This window comes from Myotis brandtii, unplaced genomic scaffold (assembly GCF_000412655.1).
Source record: "Myotis brandtii unplaced genomic scaffold, ASM41265v1 scaffold1058, whole genome shotgun sequence".
NCBI lineage: Eukaryota > Metazoa > Chordata > Mammalia > Chiroptera > Vespertilionidae > Myotis > Myotis brandtii.
Window position 1 is genome coordinate 457194 of NW_005353572.1, and position 22567 is coordinate 479760.

The 22567-nt window shown below is 41.6% G+C and overlaps 1 protein-coding gene across 1 annotated transcript in view; it reads right to left on the reverse strand.

Moving 5' to 3' along the window:
• The window catches only part of APBB1IP (amyloid beta (A4) precursor protein-binding, family B, member 1 interacting protein), a 125079-nt gene that overhangs the window by 15357 nt on the left and 87155 nt on the right, over positions 1-22567 (reverse strand). The window contains exons 8-10 of the mRNA XM_005856975.2: positions 10684-10770; positions 8514-8657; positions 4725-4835 (exon numbers count right to left, since the gene is read on the reverse strand). Coding sequence (XP_005857037.1) covers positions 4725-4835; positions 8514-8657; positions 10684-10770 — 342 coding nt within the window. The remainder of the gene's footprint in view (positions 1-4724; positions 4836-8513; positions 8658-10683; positions 10771-22567) is intronic.

A 22567-nucleotide genomic window follows, 5' to 3' on the forward strand; every position in this document is an offset into this window, starting at 1 on the left:
TCGCGGTCAAGGGGACAATTTGCATACTATGCTTTTATTATATAGGATTTTTTTAAAAGAATATTTTTATTGATTTCAGAGAGAGAGAGAGAGAGAGAGCGAAAGAAAGAGAGAAACATCGATGATGAGAATCATTGATCGGCTGCTTCCTGCACGGCCCCTACTGGGAATTGAGCCCACAACCTGGGCATGTGCCCTTGACTGGAATTGAACCTGGGACCCTTCAGCCCACAGGCCGAGGCTCTATCCACTGAGCAAAACCGGCTAGGGCTATACTTTTATCTTTACATAAACTGTTCCCTTTATTGAGGTCCCTCAGCCCTCAGAATTTGTGTCAGCATCACTTGAACCAGTTCCACAGGCTTACTCTCTCTTGAGCTCCACATTAGGCTCCTGAATGTTGCCTGTCCTTTTCCATTCTGGCCAGTAGATGGCAACACACACTTTTCAATGTGTAACACGATTTTATTGGGGTTCAATGCTTCCTTATTAATTCTGAATATTAGATTTCATTTTTGTAAATGTTATCCCATTTGAGTCCCTTAAAAATGAAACTGACCATCAACTCAAATAATGTGACCCACCAGCAAAAAAAGGATTTGTTACATTAATTAATCAGGTCACACTGATGAAAAGTACACTAAGCTGAGGACTCATTTCCTGAATGGAATGTGACATTTCACAGATGCCCAAAGTACTCCTTTCAACATAAAACTCACAGAACCAAACCAAAGTCCTCCTCTTTCAGCACCAGAAACACAGTTCCCTAACCTGGAACAAGGTTCTTGTTCTGACTGTCAAATAGGAGGGGAAAACATGGTCACTTTAGCAACTTAATGTTTATAATTGTTCTTAGAAAGCAGGTTTGTGTTTTTTTCTGAGAAATTGAAAAAGGTGACATTGTTACTTTGGTTTTGCCATATTGAAAGTATTTATTTATTTATTTATTTATTTATTTATTTATTTGGTGCATGCCATGTGAGAGCCAGGCCTCCAGGAGCAGACTATAACTCGAATTGTGCTTGCAATGAAATGTATAAAGCAACGTAAGTAGAGGTATCCACAGAAATAGCACAATAAACAATTTCATCCAAATAGAGTGAAATGTGGCCATTCCCTTAAACATATGGCTTTTGAGCATAAAAGAGAGGCAAGAACTCTTGAACTTGCGTTCTATCAGTGGCTCCTTCTATGATGAGGAGACAGATGTACAGACCCTGGTTCCTTTTCTCCAACATTAGAGGGGGAACCTCACTGATGTCCTTACACCACATGTGTACTATGAACATATGCAGCAGAATTAAGCATCAGATGACCTCGAGAGACTCTTGCAATGCTCAGATTTTATGGTTCTAAGATGAGTTACCTGGTAGACACCAGGCTCCTTCCCGGCTCCCTTGTTAACCCAGAAATCCTTTTGGCTCCCCGGCCATCATATAGCAAGTTGCTGTGCTGCTTCTCCAGTCATGTTTTGGGACCTTGCCAAGGGGTTTACTGCCTAACTGAGCCTTTTGTTGCAAAATTATTTGCAAAGCAGTTTAAGGAAAAAATGCTGGTTCAGTTCCACAAGCTAGACTCTTTTGCAATTGGTTTGATAGTCTCTACCATAAAAAGAGAGAAGCTCAGCACGGAGCACAGAGGTCGGGGCAATTGCAGAACATTACTGTTAAAAGGGAACTTACAAGTGCCAGAGAGAGTAAGCCATGTGTCCAAGTCCGAAGAGAGTGGCAGAACCCTAACTAGAACTGAGGCCCCACACATTCAACAAATACTTCTGGGTGTTAAGAAATATACCAACTGCTGAGTAAATAAAGATGAGTAGGAGGCTCACACCATAATTACCAGTAGAAGGGGTGCCTGGGGAATAAAAACCTTCTTGGCTGGACTTATCAGTCAGTGTCCACGGAATCATGCAATCTTCTTCTTTTTTTAAAAAAAATAGATTTTTACTGATTTCAGAGAGAGGAGAGGGAAAGAGACATAGAGACATCAATGATGAGAGAGAATCATTGATTAGCTGCCTCCTGCATGCCCCCTACCGGGGATCGAGCCCACAACCCAGGCATGTGCCCTTGACCAGAATCGAACTGGGACTCTTCAGTCTGTAGGCCAATGCTCTGTCCTCTGAGCCAAATTGGCTAGGGTGGAATCATGCAATCTCTTAACATACTTCCCCATATGTTGCATTCCTTTTGAAATGTATGTGTGTATTTTTTGAATTCTGTAAATCTGCTTATCCCAGTGAAATATTTGAATATCAACAATTCTTTTCATAGTGGACGGAAAGGGAAATATGTGACCAAAATGTTCATAAACAAATAAGTTCTCCAAATGGTGACAGAGCCTTATATTCAGCAAATTAATAAATATTCCCAATATTTTGGGAAGGAACTGACAAGCATGCAAAAGAGCAAAATGAGCAGGGTGATGGCACATGAAGAAACTGGCTTGAGGCCAGAACAGATCAACGCTGTGAGAAAGAAGGAAATACATGTTCCGCTAGGGTTACCCCTGACTCTTGTTGGTTCCTAGATCCATGAGGCCTGCGGGCTTCTCCACCTCTGAGCTTTCTGCCCCAACTCTTTCCTGGAGACACAGGCCTTGGAGATGGGGGTTTTAAAAGTTCTAGTCCAATACCCTGGGTCCCAGCATTCCATCTGCAGCAGCGCCCAGGATAACCTGTGTCCCAGTCTGATAATTCAACTTAGGCTGTGACTCTAGGACCTAGTCCCAAATGTGTGTCGGCACAGGAACCTGAGTCTGTTCACTGTGTCTAAAGTCCCATCTTGGAGACTTCTAGGCCCGAAATCTTGTCTTTCTCCCGCCGGCCATCCCTGCTCCAGTCCATGGCCCTGGCGCTGGGGCTTGGGCCTTTGCTCCTTCTGACAACTTTCATCCTCTTTGTCCACTTGGGAGGGTATTTCATCACCAGCTAAGTCCTGACTGTTGATGTTTAGACTTAGGACACTGAACTTAAGAAAAATGGATATTCCTGGGCCCCATCCTTAAATATTTTGATTCAATGGGTCCAGGGCCCTGGAATCTGTATTCAGCCAGTTTACTGACCAGCATTTCAGAACTTTTCTCCCTACTTGAGAGATGTGGGCAACACTTCAGAGATGAAGTGCATAGAACCGTCCACATGGAAATGAGGGCCTCCATTCTGGTCATTTCTCAGGGTCTCAGGATTCCAAACCTGGACCACAGGGTCAGATAGGAACACAATGAAGACATGGTTCAAGGGCGCTGGCGGTGGTGTACGGCAGATAAGAGAAGATATTTTGTTTCCTAGTAAATAGTGTCTGAGAGAGTAGCGGCCTCTGAGGCCCCACCAGGCGTCTCATTCTGGTTCCATGTCTATAAATGAGGGAGAATCACAGCTCTCACTTCATAAGGTTGATAAGAGGATTAAATGAGTTTGTATATGTAAAATCCTTAAAACACTCAACCCAGATGCTATCTAAGTGTTTGCCATTATTCTCATTGCCCTTCCTATGCCAGGAACAGAGAAGGAAGTGCAGGAACCTGCAGTAGGCAGGGCATTCTCCTCATCTCTCTCTCTCCCTTCTGACCCCAATAGGCTCCATCCACCTCAGGGCCTTTGCAAGAACTTACTGTTCTTGTTCCTGGAATGGTTTCCTCCAGGTAATTCTTATTCACTCACTTCACTCACATCTTTTGGTTGAAGGTCTCCCTTGGAGAGCTATTCCCTGAACACCTCATCCAAAGAACTCCTGGCTCCAGTCCGGGCACATCTGTCCTCTACCCTGCTTCATAACCACAGCCGTATCATCACATTGCATGTTTTTTGTTTATTACCATCTCCCACACACTGAATGTAAACTCTATGAGGACAGGGATTATCATATGTTCAGTTCACTTCTGTATTCCTAGCACCTGGGACAGTGCCTAGCAGATAGCTAGCATTCAATGAAAATGAATAAATGAATGAATCTTTTTTTTTTAAATTGTGAATTAGCTCTTGGTATCTTCTCAGTCATCATCCCTTTTTTTTTTTTTTAGTATATTTTTATTGATTTCAGAGAGGAAGGGAGTGGGAGAGAGCGAGATAGAAACATCGATGATGAGAGAGAATCATTAATCACTACCTCCTGCACGCCCCCTACTGGGGATCGAGCCCACAACCCGGACATGTCAAGTTCCTAATTTCTAAAATCTTCTTACAATGGAATAAGGGTCCAATAAGTAAAGAACTGAAAAACTTATTCAATATTATCAATAAAATTGTACATAAAATTTGTTCAAAGTGTAGAGCTTTCATTTTCATAAGCGATGAAGAAGCCCATACAGATTCACTTTAATTTTTTCTTTTTCTAAAAATTGAATTTATTGGGGTGGCACCGGTTAATAAAATTATATAGGTCTGAGGCGTTTATTGTATTGTGTGTTCACCACCCCAGGTACAGTCTCCTTCCATCACCATTTGCCCCTGTTCCCCTACTTTATCCTCTTCTACCTTCCCCATTCCACTTCCCCTCTGGTAATCGCCAAGCTGTCAGACAGATTTGCTGTAAAGTTTTAGACTTGGGAAATGATCTGAGCTGGTAGAAATGTTTCCTCCTTTCCTATATTGGTTTAAAAATAAAAAGCTTACTATATTATACTTGTGGTTAACTATATGACATTTGACATTTTTTTTCCTTAAAAGGAAATATTAACTCACATTGCATATAGACATAAAGTAAAGACTTCTTACAACATACCTTTAAAACAAAGCAGTAGTCAGTGGGTGCTTTATATTTCATTTTACATTGAATCCCATAGTAAATGTTGACATTTTCGAACTGTATAAAACACGCCAGATCTCGAGATGTCTGAAAGGGAAAGAAAAAAACAAACTTTAACACAGTTGACGATTAATACTTTTCCAAGGTTGTTCTTGAGGGCACAACTAAGAATGATGTTTTAGTGGAAAAATGTTAAATTTTAGGTAATTTATTGAAGCGTCTATCTATCATGTTTAGTTTTCTAAATGCCAAGCCTGCATTTTAAGAGGCAAAGGAGTTCACCAAAGGCAAAACGGCGTGCCACAGGCCCAAGAGTGGAGTGAAAGATTCCACTGCTGTTCTGGCACCTGCACATGGACTCCCAGGGTCAGGGCTGACTAGTTAACCTTGAGGCATCATTATTGACAAGACAAGGTGACCAGCCACTTTATCAGAAATGTCATTTTGGCTTTTGCCATTCTAAGTCAGTGATGGATTTCATGATGGAGCATTAAAAAAAAAGTCCCCTTCAGGAGGAACAATGAGAGGTAGATGTGATGCTCAGGAAAACAGCACACACTTCATGCACTTCTTCCTGAGGAAAAAAGATTCCTTTCATACTTCCTCTTTATTGTCCACGGTGTTGCTATGGAAACAGAAATCTCTCCCCCATGTATAACATGCATTGTGAAGACCGCTACCTCTAATCTACATATTTGGTTACACTTTAGTTACAAATATGTTCTATTACTCTCCCCCTCCCCATCACATTCTATAATTCTGTATCTAGTTAGTGAATAGAGAGTGAAAGGCAAAATTGCTACACCTCAGTGCCCAATTATTCCTTTATTTATGGTTGTTGTTTTTTTCTTATATGATATTTTCTTCTAGATTTTCAAAGTTTTAACTTTTTAATTAGAAAAATAAAACATATTCATTATAATTTAAAGAACAATGCATATATACCTAATAAAATGAAAATCTTCCTTCATCATTCCTTTTTCTAATTCCACTCTTTTCTCTATAAATACTATTGTTAATAGTTTAGTAGTACTCTTCCACATGTTTTGGGGTAAGCATTTATACACATATGTATGTGGAGATATCATACATATATACATACATATTCTTACACACACACAATTTTTGAAACATGAGTGAAATTTTACTATAAATACCATTTTATACCAATTTACCTTCCAACCTCTGTGCAAGAGAGTGCCATTTTTCTTACCCACTCCTGCTGAAATTTGGATATTATCAATATTGTTAATATTATCAATCTCATGGGAGGAAATATTTCACTATTAATTTACATTTCCCTGCTTTTAGTAAGATAGAGCAACTTTTAACTTATTCAGTGGCTACTGATATTCCTTTCTTTGTCAGTTCTCACTAAATAAGCTTTGCCCTTTTTATGAGTATGTTTATTTTGTTCTTATTGATTTGCTGAACTCTTTGTATTTTATTGGTCTTCATACTTGGTTATACATGCTGCAGATGTACTCGGACGCTATAGCTAGTCTTTAATTTCTTGTTTGGATCTTTGGCTACGGGGAATTAAGAACAACTTTGTACAGTCAAACCTGTCAATTTTCTCCTTATAATCTTGGGTTTTTAGTCTTGCTTAAGAAGGCTACTCCACGCCTAAATTATGAAGATATTAATGTATGTTTCTTCTAAGATTTTATATTCCTTTTTCCTAAATGTGTGTAATTAATCTAGTTAATTTAGAACATGGTATAAGGCCAAAATCTATTTTTCCAAGTGGATGTACATTTTTCCAATGCTATTTATTGAATACCACATTTCCTCCATTGCTGTAAAATGCTTATTTTAATATCCTTTCTATTAGATGTCTCTCTGTTCATCTGCTTGTCTCTACCTGTCCTACTTTTGTCTAATGTTTTTTTGAGGAGGAATTCTACCTTAATGTTCTTCACAATTTTTGTGGTGTAATCTTTCTAATTAATTTTAGAAACAGTCTTTGAACTTCAAGTAAAATGAATTCAACTGAAATTTTTCTTAGGATTGAATATATAGAAAATTTGGGGGGAAGAATTAATCTTTCCATCTAGTAACATGTTACATTTCTATTTATTCAGTTATTTCACTTCCTTTATTAAATTTTATATTTTATGCCACATAAGCTTTCAACATTTCTTGTTGATTGCTAGGTATTTTGTATTTTTTATTTCTGCTATGCATGAAACCTTTTGCTTTATATTTTAATTTGCATATTGTTTGTGTAAAGGAAAACAATTTCTTATTTGGTAAGTTTATTTGGTCCTAATAGTGTTTCCATTGAGTGTTTTATATAGTTAGATAGACAATTGTGTCAACTGTGAATAAAGATAATTTTGCCTCTTCTTTTCCAATAATTACATTTTAGTTCTTTTTCTCGACTTACTGGCTAATTCCTCCACTTCACTGTTAGTAGCAGCTGTGAGAGAAAGTATGTTGTCCTATTGTAAGGTCTATCTATGTCTCATTTATATGTAAATGCCAAAGACATAGCATTTCTAAAATAAAACAAATCATGAGTGGGTCAACTGTGACGTCCCCAGAGTAGGACTGGACTGAAGATGGCACAGCTGGGACTGTATCAGTAGGAGCTACTAGTAGCTGCCTTGGACCAAGCATTACCCGTAATGCCTCTCCTGCATTCCAATAGAGATAACATTGTCTTATAGATTCTGGGAGCAGACCTGCATATTCACCACGACTTCACCTGCATGGGGTTGTGGGTCAAGCCTATCAGAAGAAGCCTGCAATATGTGAATATTCTATTTGGTGGTGTCCTGGATTGGGCAGTGCAGACAAAATGTTCTGGCTCACACCAGATATAGATGAGAGAGATTCTAAAGTTTTAAAAGATAAACAAAAGGTGGAAAAGCCCTGAGCCTCTAAGAAGGGTCTTTGAAAAAGATAATGGTCAAAATGAGAGTCAAAATGGTATTTCAAAGAAGAACTTACTCTATGCTTGTAGATTTGAGGCACTAACTCTGAATCACCAAGTAGAAATTAAATGACGTCTGAGGAACTCTGCTAAATTAGGAAAATGCATATAGTACACCTCAGAAGACAACTCAATGTCTAGAGGTTAAAGGCTAAAATCTAAATGAAGATCTATCAAGACTTCTAATACCTCTATGATCCCAGATAAAAGAAATTTTACTATGACTATAGAACAAAATAGTAAATATGGGGGGAAAGTTCTCAGGAATAAGTATACAAAGTAACAAATTAATCTCTAGAAAAATGCGTTGGGCATAATTTTTTTGTTATGGTTGCTAATCCTCACCCAAGGATTTTAAATTTTATTTTATTTTTATTTTTTAGAGAGTGGAAGGGAGCGGGAGAGACAGAGAGAGAGAGAGAAACATCGATGTGAGAGAGACACATTGATTAGTTGCCTTCTGCACCCGCCCTGACTGGGGCTAGGGATCAGGCCTGCAACTGAGGTATGTACCTTGATAAGAGTCGAATCCAGAACTCTTCAGTCTGTGGGCCGACTCTCTATCCACTGAGTCAAACTGGCTAGGTCTTGGTCATAATTTTTGAAACCTGACTTTAAACAGATAAAATTCTTCACCTTCAAGAGAGAGCTATGGGAAATATTACAAGAGGATTTCTATAAATCTATCCCAATAGGGTAAATATTAGTATAAATATTGTAATAACATCACTCTCACAACAAAGTAAGTGTATTTAAATTGCCACATGAAGATTTCTTTAGTTTCACTTCCATGACACTTTTTTTACTAGATTTTTTCCCTTTCTAACCTTAGTCTTCCCTTTGGGTACGTAATAAATTCCAGAAGCTCGTAAAAGGAAATAGCGCCTTTTCCAGGATTTCTTTCCATCTTCTTTCAAATAAAGAGCTCCTTCAAGTTCTGGCACAATGACAGATGTTCCACAGAAGCTTTCCTGAAATTGAGATTCCAATTGTATAAACACATGAAAGGTAAAATACATTTTGTTCACATTTAAACAAACTGTGGCAAACTAGCCTTTAAGCTAATAGTCATTTTTGTCTACAGCTCTGATTGAAGGTATCTACACTAATAAAAGAGAAACATGGTAATTGGCGTACGACCGCTACCCTTCCCATTGGCTAATCAGCATATCCTTATGCAAATTAACTGTCAGCCAAGATGGCGGCCGGCAGCCAGGCAGCTGGAAGCAAGCAGGGAGGCTCACTTGCTCCAGTGACTGCAGACGCCAACGTTCCCCGCCTAACTTGCCGGCCTCTGAGTTGCAACTCTAAGCAACTATGTACTATGTTGCAAATGTAGAAGCTAAACAAAAGCCCAGAAACCAGCTTTCAGCCTGCCGGGATCTCAGAGCTGAAGTTATACATTGTTTCGATTATAGAACGGCAAACAAACCAGATACGAAGCCTCAGAGCTAGAGCCAGAGCTAAAGCTGGCCCAGAATAAAATAAAAAAAAGAGAAAAAAAAGGAGCGGTTGGGAGCTTCAGTCAACAACCGCCAGCCTGAAAGCAGCCCTCAGCCCCTCACCCAGACTGGCCAGGCACCCCAGTGGGGACCCCCACCCTGAAGGGGGTGTGACCAGCTGCAAACAGCCATCATCCCCTCATCCAGGCTGGCCAGGCACCCCAGTGGGGACCCCCACCCTGATCCAGGACACCCTTCAGGGCAAACCAGCCAGCCCCCAGGCCTCTATCCTATATAGTAAAAGGGTAATATGCCTCCCAGCACCGGGATCAGCGGAGCAGCGAGGCTCCCGGCACCGGGATCAGCGTGACAGGGGGCAGCGCCCAAACCCCCTGATCGCCCTGCAGCTCTGTGTGTGACAGGGGAAGGCGCCCTGTGAGTGACAGGGGGCAGCGCCCCAACCCCCTGATTGGCCCTGCTCTGTGAGTGACAGGGGGCAGCGCCCCAACCCCCTGATTGGCCCTGCTCTGTGAGTGACAGGGGGCAGCGCCCCAACCCCCTGATTGGCCCTGCTCTGTGAGTGACAGGGGGCAGCGCCCCAACCCCCTGATTGGCCCTGCTCTGTGCGTGACAGGGGGTGGCGCTGCAACCTCCCCATCGACCCTGCCTTGAGTGTGACAGGGGGCGGGGCCCCAACCCCCCAATCGGCCCTACCCTGAGCGTGACTGAGGGTGGCATCGCAACCTCCCAATCCGCCCTGCTCTGTGCATGACAGGGGGCGGCGCCCCAACTCCCCAATCAGCCCTGCTCTGAGCCCGACCAGGGGCTGCACCTAGGGATTGGGCCTGCCCTCTGCCACCCAGGAGCAGGCCTAAGCCAGCAGGTGGTTATCTCCTGAGGGGTCCCAGACTGCAAGAGGGCACAGGCCGGGCTGAGGGACCCCCCCCTCCCCCCGCTGAGTGCACAAATTTTTGTGCACTGGGCCTCTAGTTTATACATATAAAAGCCTAAGCGACCATTATGACCAAATGATGGGAATGACTGGTTGACCAGTAGCTATGACGCTTACTGACCAACAGGGGGCAGACACTCAATGCAGGAGCTGCCCCCTGGTGGTCAATGTACTCCCACAGCCAATCTTCCACTACTGGCTAACCTCCCACCACTGGCCAACCTCCTGCAGTCCTTCCCCTGTCCCTCCCCCTGGCCTGGCAGGCCCCGACAGGGACTGTGTGAGATGGCCCGATTGGCCCTGATCGCTGGCCAGGCCTAGGGACCCCACCTGTGCATGAATTCATGCACCGGGCCTCTAGTGTATTTATATTGCATGCTGTTTGCCTAAAGAGAGTGAGAACTCCATGGTGCTTAAGAGTCCTGGCTGCTGAATTAGACTTCAAGGCTTCTTGACCACTTAGCACTGTGACAGTGGGAAAGTAACTAAACCTCAGTTTCTTTCCTTGCAAAAATGGAGCAATAATAGCCCCAACCTCATAAGGAAGTTTGTGAGTACAGGTAACGTCCTCCTCTTTTCTTCTATTGTGCAAAATTCACTTACCTCCAGTAAGCATTCCTTGTTCTTAGCATTCATCTTCTCATTTGTTTCCTTGCTTTCTTTTTTTCCTTTGTTATCCAAGTAAAAATTCTAAATAAAATATTAAGAGATCAGATCAGTTAGTCTTCGCCACCGTGCCAGCCACTGAGGAACTCGCGGTCTTGCTGGAGAGAGATGCACCGTAGGAAATAAACTGGGAACCACAGTGCACGCTCTCTGTCAACCACAAGCTTACCGAGGGCCTCCTGAGTGCTGACTGCGCATGACTGGGCAGACGCACACCTCCTCTCTCTCCCATAGTGCACCATCAATGAGGAAACAAACATAAGATTGAAAACACTGGCAGAGGACACGACATCATTTGGTTGTTAAATTCTGTGGCCTAGATTTACAACATGTGGAAAAGCTGGAAGCTGGGAGGCTTGGGGCTGGACTGAAGGTGGAGCGCATGTTCCTCGTCCAGGAGGGAGCCGCTGGGCTGGTGGACGCCATGTACGATTCCAAGGCCCCATGGGCTAGAGGCTCTGGCTTATCAGGAGAAGCCTGGAGTCTGGATTTTTATAACTGTTGGCAACTAATTTTAATTTTAAAAACGGTGGGTCAATCACAACACAGAGGGTGCTGCTCGGCAACTCCTCAGGACAGACAGAAGTAGAGAGGGCCTTTCTTGAAAGAGAGCCAGCCTAACCAAGGCAGGGAAGACCATGGCACTCACAAATGGGCGCATGTTCTCTAAGCAGAGTCTGTATAAATCTAGGTATCGTAACTTGTTAATACTGAATATCGATAAGGTGCTTGAAATTAAATGTTAAATGCTTAGGTTTCAAAAAAAAAAAAATAATGATCATACAAGGGCTACATTTTACATCACCAGTGCAGCTGAAGTGTCAATGTACAAAGTGATTAGTATGAGCGACCGCTGCCATAGTTGAGGACTTTTATGTGAAAATGTAGAGCAGTGGTTCCCAACCTTTTTTTGGCCATGCCTCACCTAAGCATCTCTAAATCCTGATGCCCCTCCTCCTTGGCATATAATTCTTATTATTCCAAAAGTGAACTCCTATTCACGTGAAGGAAGCCTAAAAGGCCATTAACTCGGTCTAAACAAGCTTCCAAAGAACACGGCATCCATGAAAGAGAAAAATAAAAGAACGAAAAGACAGCTGAAGTACTGAGGAAGAAATCACTAAGAAATTGTTAAAAAATAATAATATGAAGTGATATGAAAAAATAGCAAATAAAGTTTCAAAACCTATAATAGAGAACTGAAATGCATAAATATGTCACAATATATATTTATATACTATACGTGAGGACCCTAGAACCATAAGAAATGCAAAAAATTCACTGTTAATAACTCATTCTCAAATTGCCCCCCTTAAAAATCAAATTGCCCCTCTGTGGGGCATGTGCCCCACGTTGGGAACGACGGATATAGAGTTTTACAAAATAATACATGAAAAAATGTATTAAAACTAGAACATATACCTCTGGAGCACAGTGAATAAATTAAGGACCCTCCTGAATGTAGACACAGAAATTTATTTCTACCAGAGGAGTGTTTCTGCCCGTGTGATCCCTGGACCACGTTGTTGCTCAATAAAATTTATGGGCCCGGCCTCCCAACATACTAAACAGACATTTCTGGTGCAGAGCCTGGGAATCTGAATTCTGACATTCTTCTTGGATAAATTTTATTTCTATTGAAGTTTGAGTACAGTGTATACTGGACACAGAGTTAAGAAGCAAACTGCTGGGCAGATAAAATTTGCAAAATTAGGATATCTCCCAAAAGTAGCAGGCACAAAAATGGTGACTTAAACAGAGGGAAAAGTCAAGTACAATTCCTTTGATAATTTTTTTATTGAATTATCTTGTAATATGTTTTCAAGGCTTTTAACTTCTACTTGTTATTTGTCTGGATAGTAGATTGTGAATTAATGTGATTTCATATAGAGTTCAGAAACTATCTTAATTTTACATGTTTGGCTTGAAGACTATGACTAGCTATAATCGATAACAAATACTACCTGCCAGGACTCTACACTAAGGCCTTCCAGGTATGCTTTTCATTTCAGCCATTCAAGAACAACCCCGTAACACGGGTGCCATTGCTATGAAAAAGATCGGGAAGCAGAAGGATTAAGTGATTTGCCCAAGCTTTGAGTTTTTCATAAGTTTTCTCAGCTCTAAATCCCACAAAAGAGAAGCCAGCAGCAGTGTGGATGTACTTAATGCCATGGACTGTAACTTAAAAATGGTTAAAATGGTAATTTCTACATTATGTATCAATATATTTTACCACAATAAAAAAACAAGATGACCTAGTCATGAGAGTGAACGCTGAGAGGGCCGCTAGCAAGCACACCTTGCTTGAGGGTCCTGGAAACGTACAAGTTGAAAGAATGAAACGAGAACACTCCATGGCATGTGCTTTTCATCCTCATCTGGGAACAGGAGAGAGTGTGTCACCCTCTGCAGGGACAGATAAGGGTCTTTCAAAACTGTGCAGGGCCCCACTTACTAGGGTCCGGATCTGAGCCATGTCTTTCTCTGAGACTTTTTTCCTCTGAGATCCCTCTCTTTTCCAACTTCTGAATAACGTTTCCCCCCTTTTCCAGTGACGGTGCTACACTGTGCTTTTGTTCTGATGAGAATGCAAAACCACAAAGTAAATCTGAGCTGGAGAACAGGAGGGCGGTCCTTAGAAGGGACTGGCTGCCCTTGGCCAGGACTTCCACCTGTCACCGGGTCAGCCGACTCACTGCGAGCTGCTCTGTAGCAGTAGCAGAACTCAAGAGTTAATTTATTATCTGTTGCAAAAGAAACTGGACAATCAGGTGAATTCAGTCACAGCTTGATCCCTTCCGCATAGATTCTGAAAATGCAAGATGTGGGACAGCTGGATAGGAAAGAAACAGCAAATACATTACTTACTTAAAGAGAACCTTCTTGGAATAAAGAGCAAATCAAGCAAACAGTTATCGTCCAAAAATAAATATTTGTGAGTAGCCTTTACATGTAAAATATCTGTTTTTAAGAAGCTTTCTATCACATTGAGAAAATAAACAGAAATAGATGATAGATTGATGGACAGTTGACTATGAACAGGGATTGGCAAAAGTAGGCTTACAGAGTGAGTATACAAAAACAGTTTTTCTTGTATTATTATTTATTTGTTAATTATTGTATGATTTTTTATTATTAACCTACTTTTGCCCACTCCTGTATGTATCTGTAGGTGGGGGAGCTATAGAAGATACTTCATAAATTCAAAATGAATGAAATTCTATAGGTTTTCAGAGAGGAAGACATCACTGTGGGCCAAGATGATCAAGGAAGACTTTACAGAGGAGGTCAAAGTCTGACTAGATCTTGGAAGATGTTCAATATTCAGATAGGAAAAAAGGAATAAGGAGAGCATTTGAGGCAGGAAGAAAAGCATGTACAAAGGCCCAGATGTGGTTAAATATTGGGTCTCTGTGGACCCACCAGTGAACACAGGTCTGGCTGGAGCTGGGGATTAATACAGCACATCAGAGGAAGGCCTGACCACCACTCCCAACTCTTCTCTTCTGCCCTGTGCCAGGATACCCCTGCTGCCCGTGGTCAGGTGGCTGTGCAGTGCCTACCTAGAATGGGCAGTGCTTATTCCCTGGCCCCGCTGATGCTGGGTTTGGCTCCCTGACTTGTTTGGCCAACGGCATGTAGGTGGAAGGGTCCGTGCACAACTGTGAGCAGAGGACTTTCGAGGTGGTGGCATGTTTCCACTCATTCCCCTGCCCTTTCGACACTCACCATGAGAAGGCTGTGTCACAAGTAGCTGCTGGGCTGAGGACAGTAAGAGGCATGCGGAACTACCTGAATCTGACTCACCATCCGGAGCCAAGAACAGCTGGCCTGCAGACGCGTAGAGAGGAAATGTCTATAGCTGAAGTCACTGGGATCCTGAGGCTGTTTTTATGCATCCAAACCCTGACTAATACACACACCCACTCCGGCTGGTGAAAGGATCTAGGTACTGAAGCCAAGGGCTGACTCTGCTTTAAAATAGTAGCCTGGGGACCATACATGTGATTACTGGATTACTGTATGACCTCTCCCGCTGGGCCTGGCCCTGGGTGGTCACGATGAAGCTTGGTGGGGGAGGGAGGTTGGAAAGGTGTGGAGGAAAGATGCCATGAGGCGCCTTTCTCTCCCCGTGGCTGGCACCCTGCTACACCTGAGGGGAAAGAGGAAGTTGTGTCTCTCTCTCTGTTCCTCCTTCGAGCAGCCAATGGTAAAACACAACCACCACCAAATTTCAGTCAAGGAACAGAACAAACGAAGGAATGGAAATTGCCTAATGTATCGATAGTGATTATTGTCAGAGTGTGGGATCATGGATGATTTAAAGTTCCTCTCTCATTTTTCAACTTTTTAAAAACAATAAGTTGATATTATATTTGAAGTCAGGAAAATAGAAGATGTTATTAAGAAAAATAAAAGCCAATACCTTCTCTGAAACACAGATTTTCTGGAGACTAGCGATGAATGGCCAATGTGAACACGGAAGTGCTGCTTCCTCGCCAGACACAGTCCTCAGTCCGTAGGACTCTTTGTTTCAGGCACCAACACTGGTCTGTGCATAGCAGTGCTACATGCCAGCACAGCCAGGGAAACAAAACCCTTTAGGGTGCAGCTGACTTCCATGTGAACACCTGGCCCTTTCTCAGGAGGAGCAGACCCCCTGCGAGGAATCAACTGGGAAGAACTTTCCTAATGACAACCAGACTGAAAAACGAAGCTGCTTCTTGAATAAAGCTGTTTTTATTAGGACAGGGAGGTTCTACTGCCCCAAAACACTTTACCCAAAAGAGGCAGTGCCATCCAGGTAAGAGGGGCCCCTGTCTTGACCCCTCGCTGTAGAAGGACCCTCAGCCAGCCACTCCCCTGCTCACTGTGAATCTACAGCAGCTCTAAAATATAAAACTTTTTTTTTTTTTTAAAAAAACCTTAAATGGATGCTAGTGAGAATTAAATTGCCAGGGAACTGTAGATACTTTTTGTTGGATAGCTTTTGAAAATGTCAACATTTATAATATGCTGCACACTGCATTATTTGCATTTATTTAAACTGAGAAAAACTGTGTATGTCAACATACAAATGCGTGAAGTAGTACATAGTTTTTCAAATTTCTTCAAGGGAGTATCAAGCACAGAAGTTTGGTGTCCGTTCATAGAGGCATCTATGGGAGCAGAGATCTCTATGTGGGAAGAGACGAGTGAGCAGAATTGGGGGGTCTGCCGAGAGGAAGGACAGGGCTTGTGGAGGAACAGAGTGACAGAGGGAAACAGGCTGAGGGAGGGCTGGGGTCAAGATGCTGCTGGCCATGGTCCCCAGCTCCAGCCCCTGAAAGTCCTGGTCATGCTTCCTTTCATTCGTCTGTATCTTTTCAATAATGACTTTTGAAAAAATTCTAATCAGGGCAGTTTCTGTTCTCATGACCAAGCGAACCCCAATGACAGCTAGTGGCAGTGTCTGCACACTCACACTTCAGCGATGGCTCTGAAGAACCACTGACCATCTTGGATCCTCACCAGGCCCCAATCGTTAGGCTCATGCGTGGTTCCTGCACCTTAGGGGTGAAGCTAAAACAATGAGTATCCCAAAGAGCTGAGAAGTCTCTCTTTAATCTATCTTCAGAACAGAAACCAGTATGGGAATACATTGCTCTGTGTTTCCTCATTTTTAATGGGGTGATGTGTTATAAAATCCTGGTGGAATTCCTTTTAAAAAAACATATATTTTTATTGATTTCAGAGAGGAAGGGAGAGGGAAAGAGAGATAGAAACATCAATGATGAGAGAGAATCATCTACTACCTGCCTCCTACATGCCCCCTACTGGGGCCTGAGCCCACAATCCAGGCATGTGCCCTGACCGGAATCACCTCAGTGCATGGCGCCAGAATCTATCTAATTCCTGAGTCTGAAACCAGAGTGTCATTGTAATTCCTGCCTCCTCCTTCTATGCTTCCCTATTACTCACCATATTTTGCAAGTTCTTCCTCCTACTAAACATCTCCCAGTGCCCTCCATTGTATTATCATCTCCTCTTGCTGGGCTTCTGTAACCATCTCTCCACAACAAGGCAGCTTTTGCTTTGCTTCCTCCAAGTCCATTCTCCATAGTGCAGAAACACCAAATTAGTTAAAAAAATTTCCCTGCTGTGTATTTGTCTTTAAGACTTTTGGCCCACTTTTCAAGTTTTTTCTTTCTCGTTTAATCTCTATTTCATTCTTAGCCAGTTTAGCTTGTTTGGCATCTATTCCTAAAGTTTTGGGTTTCTGGTAGGGTACATGAGAGGGATGTTAGTGTAAACCAACAGCCTGATGCCACTGGCCTTTGTACTGCTGCCAAACAGGAAGGCGCTGAGTCCTGGCCAGGTGTTAGGCCTCCACCAGCTTCGACAGGCATTGAGGTGGCAGAAAATACAATGAACAGTACCTCTGCCTACTCTCAGTGGCTTCAGAATCTTCCATCTTATAACCTCCTGCAGATAACAATTCACTCATCATCTCTATTTCATAAATCATGTTTCTGTAAGAATGAAGTCCTAACCCTAAGGAGAAAAAGTACCCACTGCACAGAGGCATAGAGAGTAGGGATAAGGGCAAACCATGGACTTTGCCTGTTGACAGATATCGACTGTAGATCAATCTTGCCCTGATCTAGGATGAGTGAAGAAGAAGAACCAACATCATGCTTATGACAAAATACTGTAGGACCTCAGGAGAAATACCAATCTGAAAGACTTTACCAACAACATATCTATACAATTAGTGAACTTCAGGATTCAGAAGCAGGTTGTAGGAAATTGTTACCTCCAGGAGAAGGTGGCAAGATAGATAAAAAAGTATTTCCGGGGGAAGGGTCTCATGCAAACTCAATCTGGAAAATGGTCCAAATACAATCCATGAAGAGTACTGATCAGAAGATAGATTATTCAACAAAACATTGAGAAAATAGAAATACTTCAAATCAGTCCCTTAAAAAATGCATCCATTTCAATTTTGGCCTTTATATTTGATTGTAAATTAGGAGAACTATTTACTTATAATAAGAACATATTATTATCCCAAAAAATTCACTAGGAAGATTTCTGCTCACCCCTATGACACAGTAGCTTGACATAGTGATCAAAGCTCCACAAAAATAAGTAGAAAAGCCCTAGCCGGTTTGGTTCAGTGGATAGAGTGTCGGCCTGTGAACCAAAGGGTCTTGGGTTTGATTCCGGTTAAGGGCACATACCTTGGTTGTGGGCTCCTCCCCAGCCCGGGCCCTGGTCAGGGCGCATGCATGAGGCAACCAATCGATGTGTTTCTCTCACATCGATGTTTCTGTCTTTCCCTCTCTCTTCCACTCTCCTAGAAATCAATGGAAAAATATCCTCGGATGAGGATTAAATGGGTATTCAAATGGAAATAAATACTTGAAAATATACTCAAATCAGTGGCAATAGAAAAATTCAACTTAAAACCACAGGAGAGAACATTACACACTCACAAAGAACAGCTAAAAAACAAACAAGCAAAAAAAACAAAACAAAACAAACAAAAAACACACACCAAAAAACCTGGTAACACCAACGGCTGGCAAGCATCTGGAAGTACAAGAATTCTCATACAATGCTAATGAGAGGGCAAATCATAGAGTCACTCTGGAAAACAGCTTGGCACTATTTACTAAAGCCAAATATATGCATAAGCTATGATTCAGCAATTGCACTCATAGGTCTGTATGCAAGAGAAAAGTCTACATGTGTTCAACAAAGACATGTGCAAGAATGTTCCCAACAGTGTTACTTGTTAAAGCCCCAAACTAGAAACAAATCAAATGTCCATCAATAATATACTGAATAAACATATTTTGGTAAAATCACACAATGGAATACTAAACTGCAGGGAAAAAGAATAAGTTATTCTATATGCAACAACACAAATGAAAGCTGGATTAAAAAAGCTAACCACAGAAGAGACTATGATGTGATTACATTTTACATAAAGTTCAGAAAGAAGAAAAGGCAATACTAGGAGAGATCAGAATGGTGAATGCCTTTGTAATGGGGCTAAGAGCTGGGGAAGGGCAGAGGGAGGCTGCAGGAGCACTGTTAATGCTCTACATCTGATGTGAGTAGTAACTGAATGGGTATGTTTAGTTTCTAAAAATTCCTAGAACATAGTTATGTCTTGTGCACTAATTCATTAGACACTGTGACAAAATGCAGACATCCACTAATACCCATTCTCCTCTTCCTCTTCTTATTTAACAATAGTATAGCCATGTTACACAACTACTGGGCACAATTCTTTTTTTTTTTAATTTATCTTTATTGTTGAAAGCAATACAGATGTCCCCTTTTTTCTTCCATTAAACCCTTCACCTCACTCCCATCCCTTTCCCAGGCCTTCACTGCACATTATCTGTGTCCATGGGTTTTGCATATATGCATATAAGTTCTTTGGTTGATCCATTCCTTCACTCTTCCCCCCACTCCCACAGTCCCCTGAGACTTGTCACTATTCACTTCTTGCTTCCGTGCCTCTGGATTTATTTTGTTTGTCAGTTTATTTTGTTCATTAGATTATACTTATAAGTGAGATCATGTGATATTTGTCTTTCTGTGACTGGCTTATTTTACTTAGCATAGTAATTTCCAGGTTCCTTCACGTTGTCTCAAAGAGTACTAAGAGATCCTTCTTTCTTACTGCTGCAAAGTATTCCATGGTGTAAATGTACCACAGCTTTTTTATCCACTCATTTACTGATGGGCAGTAGGGCTGCTTTCAGATCTCCCCCAACCCCAAGGTTTTCTTACTCCTTTATTTATTTAAAAAAATATATTTTATAGATTTTTTGCAGAGAGGAAGGGAGAGGGATAGAGAGTTAGAAACATCGATGAGAGAGAAATATCGATCAGCTGCCTCCTGCACACACACCCCTGGGGATGTGCCCGCACCCCAGGTACATGCCCTTGACTGGAATTGAACCCGGGACCCTTCAGTCCACAGGCCGACACTCTATTCCACTGAGCCAAACTGGTCAGGGCATACTCTTTTATTGTTTAATTCTTTATTGTTGAAAGTATTACATATGTCTCCTTCTTCTGCTTCCAGCTCTTAGCTTTTGTAAGTAACACTCCAATGAATGTAGGGGTGCACATATTTTTTCTGATTGGTGTTTCAGGCTTCTTAGGGTGTATTCTTAAAAGTGGGATTACTGGGTCAAATGGCAGTTCCATTTTTAATTTTTTGAGGACTGTTTTTCACAGTGGCTGCACCAATCTGCATTCCCACCAGAAGTGTACTAGGGTTCCCTTTTCTCTACATCCTCATCAGCACTTGTTGATTTATTGATGGTAGCCATTCTGACAGGTGTGAGACGCTACCTCATTGTCATTTTAATTTGCATCTCTCTGAAGATTAGTGATGTTGAGCATTTTTTCACATACTTTTTGGCCACCTGTATGTCACCTTTGGAGAAGTGTCTATCTAGGTTCTCAGCCCATTTTTTAATTGTATTGTTTGTCTTTTGTTGGGTTGTATGAGTACTTTATATATTTTGGAAATTAATCTCTTATTATAAATGCATCTTTGGCAAATATGTTCTCCCATACTGTGGGTTCTGTTTTCATTTTGCTGTTGATTTCTTCTTCTTTTTTTAAAAATATATTTTATTGATTTCTAACAGAGAGAAGGGAGAGAGATAGAGAGTTAGAAACATCGATGAGAGAGAAACATCGATCAGCTGCCTCCTACACACCTCCCACTGGGGATGTGCCCACAACCAAGGTACATGCCCTTGACCGGAATCGAACCTGGGACCTTTCAGTCCGAAGGCCGACGCTCTATCCACTGAGCCAAACCGGTTAGGGCAGCTGTTGATTTCTTTTGCTGTGCAGAAACTTTTTATTTTAATGTAGTCCCATTTGTTTATTTGTTCCTTTGTTTCTCTTGCCCTAGGCATTTTATCAGTGACAATTCTTTTACATAGGACGTCTGAGCTTTTGCTGCCTATGGTTTCTTCTAGGATTTTTATGGTTTCACGACTTACATTTCAGTCTTTAATCCATTTTAAGTTTGTTTTGTGTCTGGTGTAAGTTTGTGGTCTAGTTTCATTTTTTTGCATGTATCCATCCAATTTTCCCAACACCATTTATTGAAGAGACTGTCTTGATTCCATTGTATGCTTTTGCCTAATTTGTCAAATATTAATTGAGCATAATGGCTTGGTTTGATTTCTGGGGTCTCTGTTCTATTCCATTGGTCTATATGTCTGTTCTTGTGCCAGTACCAGGCAGTGGCTTTGAATATAGCTTGATATCTAGTATTGTGATCCCTCAAACTTTGTTGTTCTTTCTCAACTTTGCTGCAGCTATTTGGGATCTTTTTTAATTCCAGATGAATTTTCGGAGAGTTTGTTCCCTTGCTCTTGATTACTTTGCATACTTCATGCCACACCCTTCTGACCTGAAGTATTTCATTGAGAAATCTGTTAACATTCTAATGGGAGCTCCCTTGTAGGTGAATTTCTGTCTCTCTCTTGCAGCCTGTTAGATTCTTTCTTTGTCTTTAACATTTGCCATTTTAATTATGATGTGTCTAGGTGTGGGTCTTTTGGGGTTCATCTTAATTGGGACTCTGTGTTTCCTGGACTCATGTGACTTTTTCCTTCCCCAGGTTAGGGAAATTTTCTGTCATTATTTCTTCAAATAGGTTCTTTATTCCTTGTTCAGATTCTTCTCTTTCTCACATCCTCTTATGCAGATGTTGTTATGTTTCATGTTGTCCCAAAGCTCCCTTAAACTTTCCTCTTGCCTTTTATTTTTTCAATTGCTGCTCTGAATGGGTGTATTTTTCTCCTTCTACTTATTTCTAATTCGCTGATTCAGTACTCAGCTTCTTCTAGTCTACTGTTCATTCCTTCCAGGATATTCTTTTGTAAAAAATATATTTTTATTGATTTCAGAGAGGAAAGGAGAGGAAGAGAGAGATAGAAACATCAATGATGAGAGAGAATCATTGAATGGCTGCCTCCTGCATGCCTCACACTGGGGACTGGGCCTGCAACCCAGGCATGTGCCCTGATTGGGAATCGAACTGTGATTTCCTGGTTCATAGGTCAATGCTCAACCACTGAGCAAAGCCCGCCAGGCTCCAGGATATTCTTTTTTTATATATTTTATTTTATTGTTTAAAGTATAACAAATAGTAGTACATATGTCTCCTTTTTTTTCCCCATTGACCTTCCCCCAGCTTCCCCTACCCCCCCAGCACATGCTCTCACTCCCCCTCCCTCAGTGTCTTGTGTCCATTGGTTATGCTTATATGCATGCATACAAGTCCTTCAGTTGATCTCTTACCTCCCACCCCCAACCCTCCCCAGCCTTCCCGCTGTAGTTTGACAGTCTATTTGATGCTTCTCTGCCTCTGTATCTATTTTTGTTCATCAGTTTATAATGTTTTTTATTATCCATAAATGAGTGAGATCATGTGGTATTTTTCTTTCACTGACTGGCTTATTTCACTTAGCATAATGCTCTCCAGTTCCATCCATGCTGTTGCAAATGGTAAGAATTCCTTCTTTTTTATAGCATCATAGTATTCCATTATGTAAATGTACCAGAGTTTCTAATCCACTCATCTGCTCATGGGCATTTAGGCCGTTTCCAAATCTTAGCTATTATAAATTATGCTGCTATGAACATAAGGGTGCATATATCCTTTCTGATTGGTGTTTCTGTTTTCTTGGTATATATTCCTAGAAGTGGGATTACTGGGTCAAATGGCAGTTCCATTTTTAATTTTTTGAGGAAATGCCATACTGTTTTCCACAGTGGCTGTACC